Below are 20,815 nucleotides of genomic sequence, written 5' to 3'. Positions count from 1 at the left end.
CATGCAGATCCATAAAATCAAGTCTGCGTTTTACATGATAAAAGCTGACAAGTCTAGAAATGCATCCAAAGATTCAGTGGAACAGCTACAGGCTTCGATTGTTTCCTCGTAGCCTGCAGTTGAAGTTTACACGCATCCATCTTCACCAGGGTCATCCGTGCTGATTCCAACACATTCTTGATTGGAATGCATCAAAAGAAGACGGCCACAGGCGACTAGCGGACAACTGAGGTCCCTCCAGTTCCATCTTAACACCTGCCACAGCTGAAGAAGCACTTGGGTGCTCATACCTCGCCTAAGTTAATTCCCTTGTACTTCAAGCTGGGTTCTTCAGTGTTGGCTGGAAAGCGTCGCATGGCTCGTTCATTGACTGCTTATTTGCAGGTGGTGCCCAGCCACCTACAGCCACATAAAATATGCAGTTTAGAGCCCTTTTCAGTCCTGCGTAGTCCGCGAGGCTCGTCTGAAACATCCGCGACCATTCGCCGGTCCTTTTTCAAAGTTGAAACCAGCAACAGAATTAAAATCGTAGAAGGCCTCCGACCAACTGCCAGAATCAGTGTTTCTGCCTCTGCAGCGGCTTCTTGGTCGAAATTCATGCACAGGCGGTCAAGCACAGCCAGCCCCCCATGAACAGCTGGGGGAAGCGGGGCCCAGGGCATCTATTCTGAAATTTCTCTGGGCCTCAGAATCACCGGCCACTTGCTTGCTAGTAGTGGTGTGAAGAAGCGAACCCATATAAGACACGCAGCGAGCGCCTTCATCAGCAACACACATCTCAGCCCGCCATAAGCCGCATGCAAAATAGCCCTGCATAAAGCGCGGATAAGAAGCGACCTCTTACACGGAATGAACGTGCACGGGCGCAGCAAGCCCCAGAAGGCCTGCCTCCCCCTAAAAAGGATAGTTGAGTATCTCAGACCCTTCGAAGAGAGTAACTTCACAACCAGATAGGCCATAACAAGGTCAAATTTGCCCCCACACTGGGAGCCACAGTTGCCCAAAGTGTGTCACAAGGAAGTCACTAGCCAAAGAAGTAACAACTTTCCACTTATGCGAGATCCGTGGAAAGGCCCACAAGAACACGTTTTCACTTCAGAACTGAATTCCAGTCCTGATGTGGAAGAGGTGCATACAAGAAAAGCTGTAGCTGAAGAATGACTGACTGCCTGTTGCAGCAAGGATGGCTGGAAGGCTTTTCGACAGAAGCAAAAGCCCAAAGCCAGAGCGAAACCCAACTGCGCCAGGGGCTACCACCAGTCATCATCTTCTTGAGTCTCAGGAGGACCAAAAGAGCTGGGCGTTTCAGATGACGCAGAAGCTCCACCTGTCTCATGCGGTGGAGGCACTGAGAGTGACCCCACGGCTCTCCACCCAGCTGAGGTTCTTCGGGAAGATGAGTGAACTTCCGAGCTGAAAGTAGTGAAGGGGCCGAAGAGTTCGGGTCCCGCGGAAGCCTCAGAGGAGCTGGGGCCACGCAGAAGGCCAGCAAAGCGCTCCGCCCCTGAGGTGCCAAAAGCGTCCTCCGTGTGGCCAGGCATTGGGGAGCCAGTGGGCGTGTAAAACTCCGCGGGAGAATCTTCTTGCGAGCTTGAATCTTCGAATTGTTCGTCCGAATCCCCCAAATCTCCACGCAGAAGGCCAGCAAAGCGCTCCGCCCCTGAGGTGCCAAAAGCGTCCTCCGTGTGGCCAGGCATTGGGGAGCCAGTGGGCGTGTAAAACTCCGCGGGAGAATCTTCTTGCGAGCTTGAATCTTCGAATTGTTCGTCCGAATCCCCCAAATCTGGCTGTTTCCCAGTGACAAGCGACGAAAGTTCAAATGCCTCTTGCAACCTCGATACGGCACTTTCGCGGGAATCCGTTTCTCCCCGCTCAGTGCCTGAAGGCTCAGCCACGGGAGAGCTGCGTGATGAGGAGCTGCCAGGTGTTGTCGAGGCCCTAGAAGACGCTGAGACGTCACTGGAAGCAGCGGCTTCTCTGTCGGAGTCCTGTGCAGCTGACTGGTCCCCAGTGACAATTCCTGAGACCTGAAGTGCCTCTTGCACCTTCCACATGGCAGCCTCCCTGGCATGCAATTTGCCCAGTGCAGTACTTTGGAGGTCTTCCATGTCTTCTTTGTGAGGTCTGGGGCCTTCCTGTACGAAGCGCTCGATATTCTTGTAGGTCGTGACTCCGAAGTGCCATCTTTGTCCATGGAACTCCATCAGCCAGCCTCTGTAAAGGGGTTGTCGCAGTACTTGGGCTTTTCGGGCCATCACAGTCCTTTTTATGGCATCCAAAATATTCGGTATTTCCTCGTGGTCAGCTCCAAGATCTGAGAAGGAACAAGATGCCAGGTTCTTCAGTCCCAGCCACACATGCGCGAGTGCTGTTTCTTGCAATTCCAGCAAAGACTCAAGACGCGAGAAGAGCTCTTCCTGAGGCATGTCGGGAGAAGCCTTTTCCACTTCCTGCAATTTTTTCAAGAGCTGGCGCATTCTTCGGAGGTGGCGCAAGGCATTGTGTGAGAGGATTTTCCGGCCAAAAGTGGCGCGCAATTCCTGCGCTGCAGTGTAAATTCTGCCCGCAGCTACAATGACCGCTGAAAATTCGGGTCCCAGCAAGCTCGCTAGGGCTCCTAGCTCTACCACTACAAGACCCAACGTGGTAGCAAGCAGGCTGCGGCGCAGTTCTGGGTAAATACTGACACCCACGCGACTCATTTGTTTCACAAATTCCGCCAGATTGCCTGCATAGCGCTCGGCCCGCATTAGGAGGCTTCTTTCAGCAGAACCGGTGGAAAAAAACGTAGCACTTGAAGTTGATGGCACATCCATATCTTCACAGGCGTCCTGAAAATCCTCATCTTCCGACTCAGAACTTGACAGAGACCTGTGGACGGCAGAATGCCCATTTCGTGATCCAATTTGAATGCTGCAACGCAGCACCAAGTAGGCTACGGCAAGAAGAGCCACTGCCACTTGAGCTGCAAGACTGAAGTAGAGGCGGCGGTTCCTTTGCCGGCTCCTCTGCCTAAAGAGAGACGCTGAGTCCCGTTTAAAAGGCTCTCCCGCTGCAAATCCCAGAGGCTTGTTGCTATCTGGTGCAGTATCGTAGCCAACACCCGGACTCTCGCTGTGACGCTCCCTCAGCATCGGTGAGGGAATTGGGAAACTCCCCGCCATACCCTTCTCTGTAGTTAATGGACAACGGGACGAATTCAAAAACAAGTCGGACACGGATAATGGGCTGGAAACAGGGACTCTGGAGCGGCACGAGCATAGACAGGATATGCAGCCGGACCAACTGCAGTGCTCTTACCGAAGTAGCACGAATTGAGCCGTTCTTCCACGCATTTATGAGAACGCCGATACTAATTAATGCATATTTCTACATCTATCGCCACTTTTGGGGCCACTTCTTTGAGACATTTGCCCAATTTACAACGATGATACAACGCTCACCCACATGCTCGAGACCGGGTTGTTTGTTTGGAAAAGGATTCAACTCTGCGATTTTACGTCTTCAAATTTCATCTCTGAAACTTCCCCTCAATTTTTTCTGCAGAATAAAAGGTATAAGGCGTCATTAAATAGCCTTTTCTGCAGTGAGAATCGTATGCGTTGGCTTCTAAGGACGGACTCCGCCTACGTGCAAACTCCAGGATCCCCGTTGCAAGGGTTTGCTGAAACACAGCATCGCCTGCAATCCTTCAACAGCACTAAAACAGGATTTATTCCATGCCCACGCCAGAAAAGCGAGAATTCGAAGGCACAACCACACGCAGCGTTCTGCGGCCGCTAAAAACTGCAGCATTCTCCAGGACTACAGCGGCGAATCTGCAGCACCAGAAAAACGTGAAATACAATTAAAAACCAAACTGGAAACATTTCAAAACCATTTCGACGCTTTGCGTGCTAATTACGCGTAGCTTTTGGCGTCCTTTCACGCTTCATGTTGCAGTGTTGTTGGGCCCCCTATGCGCATTCCTATAATGTGTGTTAGAAATATGCAAGAATATTGGCTAAATACGCAGCTAATGTAATTTTGTGTATAACTGGCATGAGGTTCGTGTCCCAAATCAAGTAAGCGGCGCTTAACGAACGTTCCATCAAAGACGTAGTTCAGTGTTGCACACCTCAGCGAAACGCACACGGGACCTCAGAAGGCAATGCAGCTTGAATTTAGCTTGTTATAATGCGATATATCTGGAAAACATTTAGAAATACAGAGCTCTGCCGGGTACTGGGACCCGCGAACTGCAAAACCGGCTGCACGGTTTGTGGCTGCAGCGCTTTTGCAGGGACTCTGCCCACACTGGCAGGTTGCGCAAAGGTTTCTGTGATGTTATGGCCCTCTCTAGCTCTTTTAACTCTTCTATATTAGTGTTTAGTTTACTTTACTGTTTGTAACTGCTGTGTGTGGGGTAGTTGGTGTGGGCTACAGGGCAGTGTGTCCCCACCTACGCACTCCGCTCACGCCACTGTGCAAAACGGCTGTAAGGAAAGCAATCGCAACTTGTAGCATTTCTGAAGCTGCTTGTTTGGGCCTAGATCTTATCACAAGCACAAGGTTACAGCGGCACAGATATTATACTAAAGGATTGATAAAACATACAATACTAGCTGGATGATAACAGCCCCGCGTTAATATACCTGTGAAGTGCTGTTTCTTACGCGCATACTCTAGTGCTTTGAGAAGATCACGATAGGATTGTTATCTTTTGAGATGCACCCAGAAGAACAATTTGTAGTTTCCGTGTTGCAGTGAAATGTAAAAGGCATTTGAAAGCATAAACCCGAGCCTTGTTTAAGTGTTCCGCGAGATGAAAGCAACCATAAAACTTCGATATGAGCTGTTCTGCGGTGGAAAGGAGAATAAAACCATTTTGAGGTGTATGCAGTGGCACCCATGACATTGTTGTGTTCCTTACGCTGAGCTGCGGCGTGTTATTGGCCCTTTGCTAATAAGCTCAACTCTCCTGCAAGCCCACACTGCAAGTAGTAAGGCATCTGCCGTCTTAACCACTAGATGATATTCAGTCAGCCTTTACTTTTCTATCAGGCTACAGTCTTGGGGGATAAGACCAAGCATCTATTCCTCGCAGCGTTAGCTATCAGACACATTTTTCACGCCCTAAACAGCCCAGATGTGACTTTATTGGTTTTGGCGGAAAACATTTCTGCAAAGATTCAGAAAAGGGAAAGCAACCTCATTACGAACCCAAATTTTTGAAGGAATTAGGGAGGGGAGGCATGTGCTCTGAAAATTCTTGAGGGAGCAGGTTTCCTATAGAAACCCAATGTACCATTGAATCCCAGTCACCAGTAGAAACAGTGAATTCTCAAGTGAGGGAGCTTTCTACAGAAGCGCTATGTTCTTTCAACTTCCCCGGGCACGTCACAGCACTTGTCATGCGTCTCTTGCCGATTTACAGCAGAATGACTCTGAAAGGGGCGGGGGAAATTGCCATTTGGCTGGCCACTTGAGGCTCTTCTTCATACCAGGCTCCCTCTTCTCATCAATTGTTCTTCTATAGAGGAGCGAGGCCTTGACGTCCACTAGGAACTTGTTACAAAGCGCTTTTAGCGGAGGCTGTTGCTCAGTGCCAGCGTGACAGCTCTATGCTCAGCTGATTCCTGTGCTGCGTATAGTTTCGACGACTTAGAGTGGAGTTAGACATTACTTTATTTGAAGCTGCTCAGATGAGAAGTCCTCGATGCGTAAAAGCTATGATACTGAAGTACAGGGTGCTGTTGCGGGGCGAGACGCATCCTTGAATTCCTTGCCACTGCGCCGACTGCTGGAAAAACTGCAGAAAAAAAGACAACCGGCTAGAGGCAAAAGACGCAACTGGGTGTTGCCGCTGGCAAAGCGTGTACTAACACAGAAAAATTGCACTAAACAAGATAAAAATAGCCCTGTTGACTTATTGCTTCACGTGCTGCACATGGGAATGCCCAACCAGTGCTGCGACTGAAGTGCTAAGCACTGCACCGAGTTATGACAGCTGTCCTGCCAAGTTAAAAAGCCGGTCTACAGGTGCCTTGAAGAGAAGTCAAGCAGTACTCTGCAGGAAACGAAGCAACTCAGAGAGTGAGTCGTTCCTAGTTTCCTAGCAGCAACCGTACGGCGAGCAGAAGCGCTGAAATGAGCTGCGGGTTGGGCTATGGGGGAGGGCTAAGTTTGTTTAGTGTGCATGTTTCGACCTTTTTTGAATGCGGAGCTTTGCACTGTCCGTCTCAGTGTGCGGAAAACCACCAGCTAGCTGGTGCGAGATACAAGAAACTCGGCGAGTTTCACTACGGAACAGCGACTACTGAAGAGTCCAATAGCCAGACTTCGTAAGGAAAAAACAAGGCACATGTGCTTGCAGCTCTAAGTGTTTAGATCCGGCGAAAACATGATATCACTTTAAAGCCCCAAAACGTGGGAATCGAGTCACCCAGGTTGTTCAGCGGAGTCCAGCCTCACGGGGAGCAAAGGCCAAGGAGTTTTCGTGCTACGGGGTACTTTGCATACTCTGTTCAATGCCCATTCAACGTAAAAGAGTACTATTTGGGGAAAATATTAAATTTATTGTCTCCTCAAGGGACGCCAACTCGCAGAATGGTAGGCTTTCGCGCCAGAACTACGGTCCAGAGAGCAAGCGACTACCATTCCAACCTCGTATTAAATAACAAATGAATAATCCCAAATTCCAGTTTCCTGGGGGACTGAACTACACAGAAAGCGGGGCTTTTGTAGTATGGGATCGAAGTGTCAAGCGCTTTCATCCCGCGAGTACTGTGTCGAGGTTCTGCGCAATCGGTGTCTGAATTTCGTAGTATGGACTGATCTTGAACTTGCCAGTTGTCTTACGTGCTTCAAATCGCATAAGCAATTCTTTTAATGAATTGAAGCGTACAAGTTCAATGAAATTGGAGCCCTGCAATACTACTGGACACCCAGTTAACGCTCTGCGGCCACAGGCGGCATCTTTTCTTGCCTCGCGCGCATTTAGACTCTGATACAAAGTTCGAAGGCGCCCCAGTTATTTTCTGTTTTGAATGTCTTTCATGAAGTCTGGATATAGAGCATAGTGAGGCGCGGAAAGCGTTGCTTTTGTCTTCGTCGCCCAAGTACTGTGCGGTTTTGTATTTTGCCACCGTCTGCAAACTGGGTTCCTCTACTTAAGAAGTGGACTCCGATTTGTCAATGACTATCAAAATTAATATTGCAGTGCCTCTGAAAGCGAGAGATTTCGTGGAGTGGGCTTCAAAGGGATCTTCAGTTGGGATCGAGGCCGGAGCGATCTCGAAGATAAAGGCCTGAAGCTTTTCTTGACATTATTTTGTGCATTTGGCCATCGTCTTTCCCTTTCTGCGCCCCATGCCAAGCTATCTGTGATTCAGGGCGCAGCAAACACTGGCTTGCTGGCTTGGCCGACGCACAAGCAGCACTGCAGCAGCGGAAGCTCGCCCATGGCTTCTCTACACCTCACTGGCGAGGAGGCACTGGGGGATGCAGCTCCTCTGCAGTCTGTGCACTACTTAGAGTCCCCCACGAGACACCATTTGTTCTTATTGTGGCGCAGAGGTCGCCAGCGGGGTTCTCATCTCGGCGGGGTTGTTGTGACACTTTCGCTTTTTGCTGCTCTTGCTGCAGCTTACTTCGTGTTACGTTGTGGTCTTCAATTAAAGGCTCGAAAAGGATCTGGCGGGCTGAGATCACTTGCGGATGCGGGGGAAGAAGAAGAAGGCGCTCTGTGGTCCTGTGAAGAGGAGGAAGACTGGGGCTCGGGAGCTGCTGCTGCAGAGGCAGCAGACGGCAACTCAACAGAAGCTGCTGCTTCTGCGGGGGAGGAGGGCGGGAACTTGGAGGCTTCTGATGCAGAGGCAGATGGCTGTGACCCGGGAGCTGCTGCTGCAGAGGCAGAAGGCAGTGACCCGGGAGCTGTTGCTGCAGAGGCAGAAGGCAGTGACCCGGGAGCTGCTGCTGGTGCTGCTGCTGCTGCTGGGGCGGAGGGCAGTAACCCGGAACCTGATCCTGATGAAGTGGAGCTGGATGATGAGAGGAAAGAAGTGGTTTTGAGGGCTTCGGCGTACATAGAGAAATTGGTGGGCTTTGCAAAGCGCGCAGTGCCAGTGTTCCAGCAGGTTCCTTTGGAAGCTCTTCGGGAAGGTCTAGGGGGCGTTTTGATTTTGTGTGTGGTCGAGATGACTTGCATGGCCACCCTGCTAAAGGGTGAAGAGCGAGAAGGCATACAAACTGCCGCTGAGGATATCTTGAATGCCGCAATCGAGTCGACAAAACGCCTTTCTAGAAAAACTCTTCCAGCCACCACATTCCGCCACTTCAGGTTCTTGAAGGAGCTCTTGACGAGAATTCCAAAAAAGGAGCCTGCCAACATCCCGTTACGCCAGCGTTTGGAAAGGCTACGAGAAATTTTGACTGTACAAGAGATGGCGGTTGAGCAAATGTTGCACGGCATCCATGCAATGGAGGAACTTTGTGAAAACAAAGAGTGGTTGCGCTCTCCATTCGGAGCACCGAAGTTTGCCAAAATTTTTAAAAAGACTGCATCCCTCCGCAGAAACCACGTGCTTCGCGAGAGAACTTTCGGCATTTGGCTGGTACTGCAGCACAAGATGTTCTGTCACTACGGACTCACCGCCTACCCTCACCTGCAGTCGCTTGTTAACCAAGTTCCAAAGAGTCAAAAAGAGCAGCTGGGCGAAATCAGGGGCTCCCCACTGGCAATGCAGCTGCTCATGCCAGGATATGGATATAAAGGGGGAGTGCCAAAGCCAAGAGAGGAGAAAAGCAAAAGACGAAAAAGGACACAAACTAAAGCCCCGGCCCCCAGTGCTCAGAAGCAGTGTCCAGAGGCTGCACCACGTCGAGGTAGTACGCCTGTTAAAGATCATTACGTTGTGCCCCCTAGATTTAAAAAGCCTTCTGAAGAGTCAAAGATCGCAGAAGTTCCACAGGAAACTCAACTTTCCAGCCCACCTGATGATGCCGGCTCCAGTGACAGCAGCTCCCCCAAGCACCCGAGTGGGGCTGAGTCCCCCATGAGCTCAGAAGATGCGAAGCTGTCAGATTCACAGCAGAGTCCTCCGTCAGAGTCTGAGCGCCGTTGCAAAGAACCAGACCCCTCGGAGTCTCCCGGAAAAGCTGCTGCTCCTGCTCCTCCTTCGCCGCAGGAGGAACCGAAAGCAGCGGATCGTGAGGCTTCTTCTTCACCAGCAGCCCCCAGTAGTGCCGCTGAGTCCACTGGTCACCCCGGCACTTCGAGCCAACCTGGCTGGCCTGGAGCAGCTCGTGCACCCAGGAGCGAAGAGCTTCCCCGAGGAGAGGAGGCCCAAGATCTCAGTGCGCGTTTCGAAACGCGCAGCTCGCCTGAGGCCCCACAGCGCCGCCCGCCTCCAGGCTTTCCACCTCTTCCTGCTTACCCTCCCCCGCAAGTTGGTAAAGCTGTTGGGGAACTGGGTAAGCCCCCACACACTCCCGGACAATATGGGTTTCCTACGGAACGTAGTTCCAGTGGGGACCTGGCTGAACTTGGGGCTTCTTCTCTTCCTTTCCTTTCGGATGCTCGGGTGGCCCAGCAGCAGCCCGAGGCTTTCCCGCCAGCGGCGCTCCGTACGGATTTTGCAGGTCCTGGCGCTCCTCCGCAGCAGTATGGCTTTCCTGGCGCTCCCGGGGCCCCCGTTCGCTCTCGAGCTCCCGAGGGGCCCCCCATTAGTTTGTCGGACCTCCCTCGATCCAGCCATGGATTTCCCGGACCCGTCGAAGGCCAGTATTCCGAGCGGCCCCAGTTCCCCGGGCCTCCCGCTTCACCGCGGAAGATGCCGCCGGGCCGGCTTGCAGGCCCCGCTGCTTACTTCCCGCCTAGTCAAGCTAGCGCACCCCGTGCTGCAGCTCGTTTTGCCTTCCCTGCAGCTGCTGCAGCTGCTGCAGCTGCGGACAGCCCGTGGCAGTTTCCGCCATCTGACCTTTCTGGCGTCTTTTCTCCGCCTCCGCCCTTCATTCCTCCTGAGTCTTTCTTCCCCGGCGGCCGCAGCCCGGAGCCCACCCAACACTTTCCCTCTGAGGGCACTTTTTTCCCAAGTGCTTTCTCGTTCTCGCCCCCCCCTGACTTTGGGAGAGACGCCGGAAGGCTCTCCTTCCCTGCGGGCCACAGAGGCGAAGCCTGGTGGCCTGAGGAGCTGTCCTCTCAGCCTTACTTAGAACTGCAGCAGCCCATTCTGACGCAGTATCCTCAAGAAATTTCGGACGAGGAGCTTTTGCTGCATTTGGGGGGAGGAAGTTCTTTGTTAGACTGGCCAGCGGGGTCGCTGGCAGCCCTTGGAGGTGCTCCTTTGCAGACTCGCTGGTCAACTCAAGACGACGCCACTCCCCCAGCTTACCAAGGCTTTCCTTTCTCTTTTCCTGAAGAGAGCGGCTGGTGGCCAACAAGAGCCCCCCAACGCCCCCCGCCGGACTTCGAGAAGGCCCCGGGAGCCTCTTGGGGCGGGCCAGCGAGAAGGCGCTCCACGTTCAAAGGAATGGCCACGGGAGAGCCCAAGCCGAGGTCTTCTCACGGCGCGGAACAATAGCCGTCCGCCGCGGGCGAAGCTGCTGCACTGCAAGAGCTGGCATTTGAAGGCCCGGCGGCTGTCTCGGCCCGGCTCTGGAGTTCAGTGAAGACGAAGCCCCATGAATATGATGTGTTTTGCTTTTCACAACTCCAGGGGCACTGCAGATTCGCAAAAGCGGGCGTGTGGCCTGCAACGCCGTGGCGAACAGGCGCAGAGGGGCCACTGCTGGCCTTTGACTCCAGCGTTGTTTCGAAAAGCCCAAGGCTCTCAGGAAGGTTGTGGTTTCCTTGCTGGAGCCAGAAGGGCTTCAGTTTCCTTTGCGGGCATTTTTGCAGAACACTCTCTTCTTGTTGAATGACGCAGGTCAAGCTTTCTTCCATTTGCAGCCTCCGCGCTTGAGTTGAACCTCCAGTAGAGGCGGCAAGGCAGGCTGTTAGAGGAAACTTTTCAATATCCACAATAGCGCAGTCTACGCCTTTACACAATTGAGAACCGAACTGGGCAAAGTGAAACAGAAAGAAGTCATTTTCCCACAGTCACTAACTAGAGTGGGCAAAGAACTGCTGCCTCCTTATCTGCAGCCGCTACGGACATCAACGGGATGCTGAATCTACTCAAGTGCGGGAAAGTATGCGCAGTTTCATAGCTAGCCATGAAAGCCACAATGTACTATCCTTACAATACAGCCACGAGCTCCCGTTTAAGGGATTTGGGCAGCCAAAATTGCTCGGGAGAAAGCTTATTGAGTGTTTAGAAGCAATACTTTAAGATGAATTGCTAGAAAAAACTTCCCTGGTTAAAAAAGCGAATATTCAGCCAAAAGCTTCACATGCACTGGCTAAGTACCTAAGTACCCACATGCCCTAGGCGCAGCAAAACATACCCACAGATAGACCTAAGAAGACTATATAAGAGATAGTGAGCTATTTATACCTTAGTTAAGAATGCAACTTTAGTTGAAATTCGTTTAATATCCACTAGGTACCCCACAGCTGCACAGCTGCTCACACGTGTTGGATCATGCCCAGAGCAGGGGAGGTAACATGGGCATTTCTACTCGATTGTCTTTAAATATCCCGGAATATTAATTCTGCATAAATGTTATAATCCTGTGCGTTAATAAAAGGCCCAAAACAACGCGCAGCAAGAAGCCAACTGCTGCAGGAGCACAAGCCCCGGTTTTGCAGGGAGTATCGCAGCAGCAGCAGCTAGAGAAGCGGAGTAGCTACCTTTCGAAGCAGCAAATAAAAAGCAGTTTTGAATTCATGAGAAAGCCTTTAATAGGGAAAAGAGCTTCCAAAAAGCCAGCAGAGCCCGTCGCGCTCGGCCCGGACCACTGAGTTTCGCCGGCTAGAAAGCGATGCTCTAGCGCCTGCTGGCTGCACTTTCAGTTTATTTGCATTCTCATTCCCTCTTTATTATATGGGGCTTTGAAATAACACTTGGAGGAAGCCAACGGGGGCTGCAGCAGCTCCTCGCGCACAAGTTCAGCGGCTGCACGCATCCGCTTTGGAGGCTCTAGACGGCACACTTTGCTGAATTTCCGAAGCCTCAACGACTGCAGCAGCAGCAGCAGCGGCAGCAGCAGCAGCAGCAGCAGCAGCGGCAGAAGGTGACCTAGTCTCCCGACGCACTCGTCCGCTGCAGCGTTTCCGACAGCACTTCCGAGCTGTAGATACACTCCAGCTGCAACAGAGGGTGCAGGCCGGCCTTTGCTGCAGCAGAGGCAGCACCGGAAGCGCCTGGAGCAGCAGCAGCAGCTTTTGCTTCTGCCTCGCAGCCGCTGCAGCACCGCCTGCTGCAGTGCCACGGGGCATCAGCAGCAGCCGCTTCGCAGGCGCTGTAGCGCGGCGGCCCTTTAGGAGAGCAGCAGCAGCAGCAGCAGCAGCAGGAACTGCGCGGGAAGCAGCAGCAAGGAAGATGGCGTGCAGCTGGCCTTGCTGCGCAACCTGCTGCTCCCTCTTGTCAGCATTTGGAGTCTTTTTTCTCCTCATTCTGGGGGCTCTGATGCAGCAGAAGTCCCCCGCAATTGAACTTGATAAAAGTGTTATGGAAAAGCAATATTTGGCCCCCTACATCTGCGCAGGTGTAAGCCTTGCTGCTGCTGCTGCTGCTGCTGCTGCTGCTGCTGCAGTGCCATTGCGTGTTGCTGCATGCAGTCTTTGCCTGTGCTGCTGCTGCTGCTGCTGCTGCTGCAGGTCTATTTCGTCTTTTTCGTCGTCAGCTGCGTCTACCTGTACATACACTCCAGGAGAAAGCCAGCCCCAAAGCCTGGCCTGTTTCCCCTGGGCTCGATGGCGGAGGCCGGTGGCCGCAACGCAGCAGCAGCAGTTTCTTTTGATGATTCTGCTGCTGTTGCTGCTGCTGCTTCCGACATGCAAGAGTTCGTCCGGGCAAGCAGCAGCAACTCGCCAGTTGCTGCTGCAGGGCCCCGCTTCAAGGCTGCACCGCAGGAGCAAGAGGGCAGTGAAATGAAATGAAAAAATAAGCTGTGAGCAGAAGCAGCGGCTTCGCTGCTGCTGCTGCGGCTGCTGCTGCTGCTGCTGCTGTAGCTGCTGCTGCAGCTACATTTTAAGGGCCTGGTGACGCCCCTGCTGCTGGGGCCACACAAGAAGTGCAAGCCCACACTCTATGGCTGCCTATCTTTGAACAGCAGCTGCAGCACAAGTTGCAGCAGCAGCACAAGTTGCAGCAGCAGCACGTTATTTTGCCTTGGGCTACTGTGTTGAGAGTGCAGAGTCGCAGCTGCAGCAGCAGCAAATAGCTGCAGCAGCAGCAAATGTTATTGGCTGCTCAACGCAGCACATTGTGTTCACTTTGCACTACTGCAGCAGCAGCTTCTGATGCACAGTCGCCAGCAGCAGCGGCTCGTGCGTCTGCAGCAGCTCTCTGTGGTGCATCTGCTGCGCCTTTGCAGCTGCAGCCGCTGCTGCTGCTGCTGCCCGTGCAGCTGCAGCCTTTGCTGCTGCTGCTTTTGCTGCAGCTGCCGGGGCACATGCCCTAGGCAGCAGCTAGCACGAATGAACTCTTGCGCAGTGTCTCAGAGTGTCTATTCGTGCAAACAAATACGCGTCGCAACGCCAGCTACATTTGCTGCTGCTGCAGCAGCGCGCCCCATGCTGCTGCTGCTTCGCGCAGCGCAGCAGGGGCTGCTGCTGCTGCTGCTGCTGCTGCTTCGCGCAGCAGCAGCAGCAGCAGCCCCTGTTGAAGCGCTGCAGCAGCTGCATCGTTAGGCCTCACAATGTGTCAGCTTCACCCCCTGGACGTCGGCAGCAGCGGCCAGCCTGCGCATGCAGCAGCACCGCAGCAGCAGCAGCAGCAGCAGCAGTAGCAGCTCCAGCATGGGCGCAAGCGGTCGCTGCGGAGCGTGAGGCGGCTGCAGCAACAACAGCTGCCCGTAATTGTTCAACAGCCGCAGCAACAGCAGCAGCAGCAGCAGCAGCAGCAGTAAAAGTAGCAGAAACACCAGCAAAGTCTGCTCTAGGTCTTAGGCGGGGAGCCGCACTGCTCTGCTGCTTCTTGCTGCAGACGCTCCAGCCGGCCTAGAGCCGCTTGCTGCTGCTGCAGCAGCCGGCCGTATGCTGCTGCCTTTGCATGCCGCTGCTCGTCTGCTGCTCGCTTTTTGTCCTGTTGAACAGCCCATGATGCGGAGTTGTGCTGCATGCAGCATCGATTCACATGCGCGCAGTTCGCAACGGCAGAGAGCAGCAGCAGTAGCAGCAGCAGCAGCAACAGCAACAGTCGTAGCAGCAGCAACCGCAGCAAGCGACAAAGAACTGAATTTGAGGGGATAAAGGACTTACGGCAGGGTGGAACTCCAGTAGAATTATGCCGCCGTCCTCGCGCTGCTGCTGCTGCTGGTTGCTGCTTCGGCTGCGCATAAACCGATTTTGCCTGTTCTGCTGCTGCAGTTGTTGCACTTGCTGCTGCAGCAACGTGCTGTTGCACCTTCGTGTGGCTCCCTGCAGCAGCTGCTGCTGTATTGCGTCGAGAGCTGCAGATACGGAACATTGGGGGCCTAAGCTTGCCTCCAGACAGGATTGGAAGCAGCCTTTTGCTGCTGCAGCAGCAGCAACTGCTACCGGGGCACAGAAAGCCTACAAAATATCGACCTTTGCTGCTTCTGGACTTGCAACTTTCGCTGCATCGGCATGCACAGCTGCTGCCCCAGCATCTGAAACAAATGCAGCAGCGGCAGCAGCCGTGGCAGCAGCAGCAGCAGCAACTCTTGGCGTTGTTTGCATCCGCAAGCGTGCTTACTGGCGAGGCGCCTTTGAATTTTTTCTGCAGCAACAGCCTCTGCCTTGGCCTTCCTCGTTGTTTCAATGCGTGCCAGCCGCTGCAGCTGCTGCTGCTTCTGCTGCAGGTAGTTCAGTCCCGCTGCGCGCTTCTGTTCTTCTTGCTGCAGCAGGCGCAGCTGCATCAGCAGCAGCCGAGGGCGGGAGTGGCTCTCAGCAGATGCATGCGGCCAGTCTTGGTTGCTGCTGTTGCTGCTGTTGCTGCTGCGCAGCAGCAACGAGGCGTTCGAACACCCATCCAGGCTCTCTGTCTCAAGCTCTGTCTGTGACAGTTGGCGGCGGCTCTGCTTGCTGCTGCTGCTGACTTTGCTGCTGCTGTTGCTGCTGCCTCGAGAAGGCAGGGCCGTTCCCTGGCTATCTTGCAATGGGCTGCTGCGCACTGTAGAATGTAAGGGCCCCTCCCTCCCGGCCTGTCCATTTGGGTCACAAGCCAAACCCTGCTCTGGTGCTGCTGCAGCAGCTGCAGCAGCTGCAGCAGCTGCAGCAGCTGCAGCAGCACCAGCTGCAGCAGTGGCGGAAGCTATGCCCTTCTCTGTAGCAGAGGCAGAATTCGAAGCAGGTGGCGCTGCTGTGTTTTGGGCTCTCAGGCTGTGGCTGCAGCTGGTGCTGCTGCTTACACCAGAGCTGCTGCTTGGCTTTTCAAGACCTGCTGCTGCAGCAACACGGGGCAGCTTAGCGCTGCCGCGCCTCGGCAAGAGGGGTTGAGGGCGACTCACAGGACCACTGGTGCTGCAGCTGCTGCTGCTGCGTAACGGTGGGGCTGCTGCTGCTCTCGCTGCTGCTGAAGCGGTTGCAATAGCCTTTCTGCTTGCTGCTACAGCAAGCCTCGCAGCCTGGCGGGCTCTTTCTGCGGCTGCCCTACAGTTAGTCGGCTGCTGCTGCTGCTGCTGCTGCTGCGAATCGCTGCAGACTATCTCTTCCCAATGGACTACACGGTGTGGCAGCTTTGCTGCTGCATTTGCTGCTATGGGCGTTTTCCAGCGCTCTCCTGCCGTCTCAACAGCAGCAGCAGCAACCTCCGACGCAGCAGACACCTGCATTGTTTGAACTTCTGTGTTCTGTTGGTCTTGTGCTGCTGCTTCACTGCGAATTTCCGTTTCTGTTGCTTTACCTGGATCAGTCGCAGCAGCAGCTGCTGCAGCAGCATTGGCTGCAGCAGCATCGGCTGTTGCAGCAGCGAGCAATTGCTGCTGCTGGGAAGACTCAGCAGGAAGCTCTGCTGGAATGGAAGGCACTACCAAAGAGGAGGCAGTTGCTGCTTCTTGTTGCGCTGCTGCAGCTACTGAGGCTGCTGTGGCTCCAGCGGAGTTACAAGATGCAGCACGCGGAGCAGCTGGAGCTTCTGCTGCTGGCTCTGATGCAGCAACAGTTTGTGCAGCAGCAGCAGCAACTACCGCTGCTGCGGCTGCTTCTGCTGCTGCTCTTGCTGCTGGTGTTACATCGGTGAATAGCTCTGACTGATGCTCATAGGGCTCTTCAGGCTGCTGCTGAGCTGTCGAAGCAGGAGCAGCACTTTGGGTGTCCACTGGTATCTCGCATTGCAGCTTTTGCTGCAGCAAGAGCTGCTGCTTTCGCTGCAGCAAGTGCTGCAGCTGCTGCCTCAGAGCTGAAGGCCGCACGCGCGAGATGCGCTGATGCGAATGCCACAGAGGCAGGTGCGCCTTGTGGCGGACATGCTGCTGCCTCTGCTGCTGCTGCTGCTGCTGCATCTGCTGCCACGCGTCACCAGTGTGCCTTGAGACTTGAATCTGGCGCATGCGGAGGATCTCTCTCACGAGAGTGGAAAGCTGTGCTGCTGCTGCTGCTGCTGTGGCCGCTGCTGCTGCTTCTGGGGGCTCAGCAGCAGCAGCAGCAGCTGCCCGCCTACGTGAACTGCGCTTCTTCTCCCGCTTTTCCCAGGCAGCTTCGGGCAAAGGCTCCGGAAGAAATGAAGCAGCTTCAGAGCAAGAACTGCCTTCCGCTGCTTCCTGTGCTGCAGCAATGGTTTCTGTTGCAGCAGAGTTGCTGCGAGCTTCCCAGCCTGCAGCAGCTTCTTGAGGGCTGCGGGGCCCGCAGCTGCTGGGCGACAGCGCAGCTTCAGAACAACTCCCGAAAAAAGCAGCAGCAGCAGGCCCTGGAAGCCACTGGTCTTCTATGTGTACAAATGTTTCTTGCTGCTGCAGAGCAGCAGCACGGCCACTCCCCTGCCGGCCGCTGCTGTGCCCCCGCCTGGCCCGCGGAAGCAGCAGCTGCTGTTGCTGCTGCTGCTGAGCTGGGGGAGCAGCAGAAGCGTCAGACACAGAGGTGGCTGTGCGCTGGGAGGAAACATACGAAGAGGCGCACTGAAGCTGCTCCTGCTGCTGGTGCTGCTGCTGCTCATGCTGCTGCAGCCACTGCTGCTGGTCCCGCCACCGATGCTCCAGCACCCACTCTCGGTGCTGCCGCTGAGTCTTTTGTCGTCGGTGCTGCTGCTGCTGCTGCTGCTGCTGCTGCTGCTGCACTCGACTGCATGGGCTATCTTCCCAAACGGAGGCTGTCGCTGCAACAGACACATCTGTCAGCTGCGGATGTTCCTGCTGCTCCGAAGCTTCGTACTGGTCCGGCGAGGGAGGAAGCCTGCTCCTGCTGCAGCTGCTGCAGCAACTGCTGCAGCAGCTGTTGCTGCTGCCGCGACTGTTACTCCTGAAGTAAAATTCTTGCCGCTCAGTCCTTTCTGCCGCATGCTCCAACGGATACATATGTGCAGCAGCAGCAGCAGCAGCAGCAGCAGCAACCTCTTCCTCGTGCTCGCGGCGTTCCCGCCCTTGGTGGGTGTACCGAAGTGGCGGCTGCTCCGATATTGCTGCTGAGGCCTCCTCTTCTGTGTCTGTTACTCTTGAGCGCTCTTCAGCAGCCTCCGCAGCAGCAGCAGCAGCAGCAGCAGGTGCTTGAGGCTGTGCTTCGTCTGCTGCAGGCGGCGCTGCGGAGTTGCTGGTGAGCTCTGAGCAGCACTGCTGCGAGTCGCATGCAGGCGCTGCTTCTGCTGCAGCATCAAGGGGCTCAGCTGCTGCTGAAGCTTCTTCTTCTGGCCCCCAATCTCTTTTCTTTTCTCTAAACTTCCTTCTGCTGCGCTGCGCTGCTTCCGTTTTGAACAGCAGCCGCAGGGGGCTGCTGCTGCGCCTGTGGCGGCCGGGGTCAGCGCAGGAGAGCCTGGAGATGCAGCAGCTGTCTTGGCCTTTTCTGCTGCTGCAGCAGTTTTCTCTTTTGTCGAAACTTTTCGAAATTTCTTCTTTTCTTTCTCTGCTTCTGCAGCTGCTTCTGTCTTGGTCCAGAGAAAAGGATCCTGAACTCCTCTCAGAAAACCCGTAGCTGCGCACGCTGTCCACGCAGGAGGCCGTTTCTCTTTCTGAAGCTGCCGCTGTTGCTGCTGCTGCTGCTGCTGCTGCTGCTGCTGCGTCTGCATCCCAGGAACTCCAATGTCCCGCGCTGTGCCTGTGTGGCTCCCTGCCTAGGGTTAGCGGACTTCGGGGCAGTCGCCGAGCTGCTGCTGCTGCTGCTACTGCTGCTGCTGCTTCCCTTCTTGTCTCGCGCTGCTGGTGCCGATGTTGCCTTTGCTGCTTCCGGCGCTGCTGCTGTGCCTCAGTGGACCTTCCGTAGCTAACCCAGTCCGCAGTGGCTGACCTGCGCTGCTGCTGCAGCTGCGGCTGCTGCTGCTGTTGCTGCTGCTGCTGCCCTGCAACAGACCATATAGTTCCCTGCGCAACCTGCGGCCTCTCGCACCCGCAAAAACACAAGTGGCCTTTCTGCTGCAGCAAATGGACAAGGCAGCCGGCAGCAGCAGCGGGAGGCTCAAATTAGTGCTACATCGAGCCGAAGCAGCAGGCGGCAGGCACAGCAGCAGCAGCAGCAGCAGCAGCAGATTTAGCACCAGCAGCTGTAACTGAGTTACGCTACCTTACGCTGTAGTTGTTGTTGCTGAAGTATTTACGCAGAGGCGCCGTTGCGCTGCCACTAAACTCAAAGATGCTGGGCCTCGCTGCTGCTGCTGCTGTTGCTGCTGCTGCCCTCCCGCCGTCCCCTTCCCACATGGGAAAATGCCTAAAAGCAATGCCACAGAGTGTATCCCTGGAGAAGAGAGATGGGGCTGAGTTTTGCTGCTCGTCGTCAGCAGCAGCGGTAGAAGCAGTCGAATCCCTGCTGCATGCAGCGGCGCCCGAAGAGTCGCATCCAGCAGCAGCAGCAGCAGCAGCAGCAGCAGCAGCAGCAGCAGAGGCATTGAGCTCATGATGCCTGCTGAGATTGCTGCATCTTCTAAGCAGCTGCTGATTTGCAAAAGGGCCAGTCAGGCCATCGGCCTTGCCTAAGGCATTTCCTTTGGCCTGTTCCCGAACAGGGAGCCGCCTCCGATCCTTCCTCTGAGCCTGCTGCTGCTGCTGCTGCTGCTGCTGCTGCTGCTGCTGCTGCTGCTGCTGCTGCTGCTGTTGCTGCTCCGGTTCTGGAGAAGTTGCCGCTGAGGCTGCTGCCCGCCGTGTTGAGGGGAAAGGTGGAAGGCTGTGATTGCGGCCTCTCCGTTCAGAAACCGTATGGGTCCGCAGCAGCTCCCCTTCAGCCTGCTGCTGCTGTTGCTGTGGCTGCTGCTGCTGCTGTTGCACTTGCTGCAGCAGAAGCTTCCATGGACTCTCCGCAGCAAGACCTGCTCGGGGTGCTGTAAGCTTTGCGTATCTTTCAAAAATTTGCCGCCGACTCTTTGTTCTTTTCCCTGCTGCTAATGATGCAGCAACTGCCCATTGCTGCTGCTGCTGCTGCTGCTGCTGCTGCTGCTGCTGCTGTGCTCGCGGGCTGCTAGATTTAAATGCTGTTGACAAGATGGCCCGAACTCTTGCAGACAAAAGATCTTCAGGCAATGGGGGCCGAAAGAGGCTTTCTTCTTCTACAATTGAGTGCGCAGCAGCGGATGCAGCAGCAGCGGCAGCAGCAGCATTTTTGCTGTTTTGCTGGTGGCGGAGGGAAATGTTGAAGGCAGCAGCGGCAACAGCCTCTGCTGCTGCTGCAGCTGCTCTTCCGGCATCGCACACAGCTGAGGAGCTAGGAGAAACAGGAGTTTTCATTTCCTTGTTGCTCTTGCTGTTGCTGCGGCTGCTGCTGCTGCTGTGGCTCCTGCTGAAGCGTTTGCTGCTGCTATTGCTGCCATTGCTGCACTTCCTGCTGCTACTTTTGCTGCTGTGGTTGTTGTCGTTGCTGCTGTTGCTGCGGCCTTGGGTAAGAATGGGGCTCGAAGGGAAGTGCTGCAATGATGGCAGCGGCTGCTGCTTGCTGCCCGTGTGGCTGTTTGCAGCTGTTTGCTGCCTCAGATAGCCCCTGCTGCTGCTGCTGCTGCGACCACAGCAGCGAGACGCTCTGCAGGCGTCTGCCGCTACTTCGACAGTGCCAGCTGTTGTTGCCTCAGCTGCAGCTGTTGCTGCTGCTGCTGCTGCTGCTGCTGCTGCTGACTTTCGCAATTCCCGGGTCCCAGACAACTCTCTCAGCTTAGAGTCATCGCTGGCAGCGGGAGATGACATAAGCAGGGAGGCATCTGCACTCAGCGAAGCCGCAGAAGCTCGCAAGAGCTGCCGCTGCTGCTGTTGCTGTTGCTGCTGCTGCTGCTGCTGCTGCTGCTGCTGCTGCTGCAGGCTTTGAAAGGCACCAGTCTTAAGCAAGCACGAGCTTTCTGCTTGCTGCGTGCAGCAGCAGCAGTGGCCAAGGCGGCCTGTTGTGGGGGCCAAGCCATGGATCAACTGCCGACAGTGCTGCAGATGCTGACCTTGCTGCTGCTGCCGCTGCTGCTGCTCTTTCGGCCATTGGCCTTGCGTGCAGCACAGGGACATTGTGCTGCTTTCAAGCAGCACAGTGCTTTCAGAACAATGGAATAGGAAGGCAGCAGAAGAATGCCGAATGTCTGAAGCAGCAGCAGCAGCAGCAACACAAACAACGACAGCGCCGCCGCAAGGCCAGCAGCTGTGAAAAGCAGCAGGGCTG

The 20,815-nt window shown here is 55.0% G+C and overlaps 3 protein-coding genes across 3 annotated transcripts; 1 reads left to right on the top strand and 2 right to left on the bottom strand.

The window, feature by feature from the left end:
• Positions 1-1,250: 1,250 nt before the first annotated feature.
• Positions 1,251-3,164, bottom strand: ENH_00029140 (hypothetical protein, conserved; the record flags this gene model as incomplete). The annotated part of the gene is made up of 1 exon (XM_013580013.1): positions 1,251-3,164. The coding sequence occupies one exon, from the start codon at positions 3,162-3,164 to the stop codon at positions 1,251-1,253; it is 1,914 nt and encodes a 637-aa protein (XP_013435467.1).
• Positions 3,165-7,442: 4,278 nt separating this feature from the next.
• On the top strand, positions 7,443-10,562 carry ENH_00029130 (hypothetical protein, conserved; the record flags this gene model as incomplete). Its single annotated transcript, XM_013580012.1, has 1 exon — positions 7,443-10,562. One exon carries the CDS (start codon positions 7,443-7,445, stop codon positions 10,560-10,562), a length of 3,120 nt encoding a protein of 1,039 aa, XP_013435466.1.
• A 2,804-nt stretch (positions 10,563-13,366) lies between these two features.
• Positions 13,367-20,664, bottom strand: ENH_00029120 (hypothetical protein, conserved; the record flags this gene model as incomplete). The annotated part of the gene is made up of 5 exons (XM_013580011.1): positions 13,367-13,544; positions 14,050-14,201; positions 14,348-14,538; positions 14,805-18,606; positions 18,760-20,664. The coding sequence occupies 5 exons, from the start codon at positions 20,662-20,664 to the stop codon at positions 13,367-13,369; spliced, it is 6,228 nt and encodes a 2,075-aa protein (XP_013435465.1).
• Between the last annotated feature and the right edge of the window lie 151 nt (positions 20,665-20,815).

The sequence above is a fragment of the Eimeria necatrix genome, genomic scaffold (genome assembly GCF_000499385.1).
Source record: "Eimeria necatrix Houghton genomic scaffold, Enh_scaff212, whole genome shotgun sequence".
Lineage (NCBI taxonomy): Eukaryota > Apicomplexa > Conoidasida > Eucoccidiorida > Eimeriidae > Eimeria > Eimeria necatrix.
This window is presented reverse-complemented; position numbering and strand designations above follow the sequence as displayed.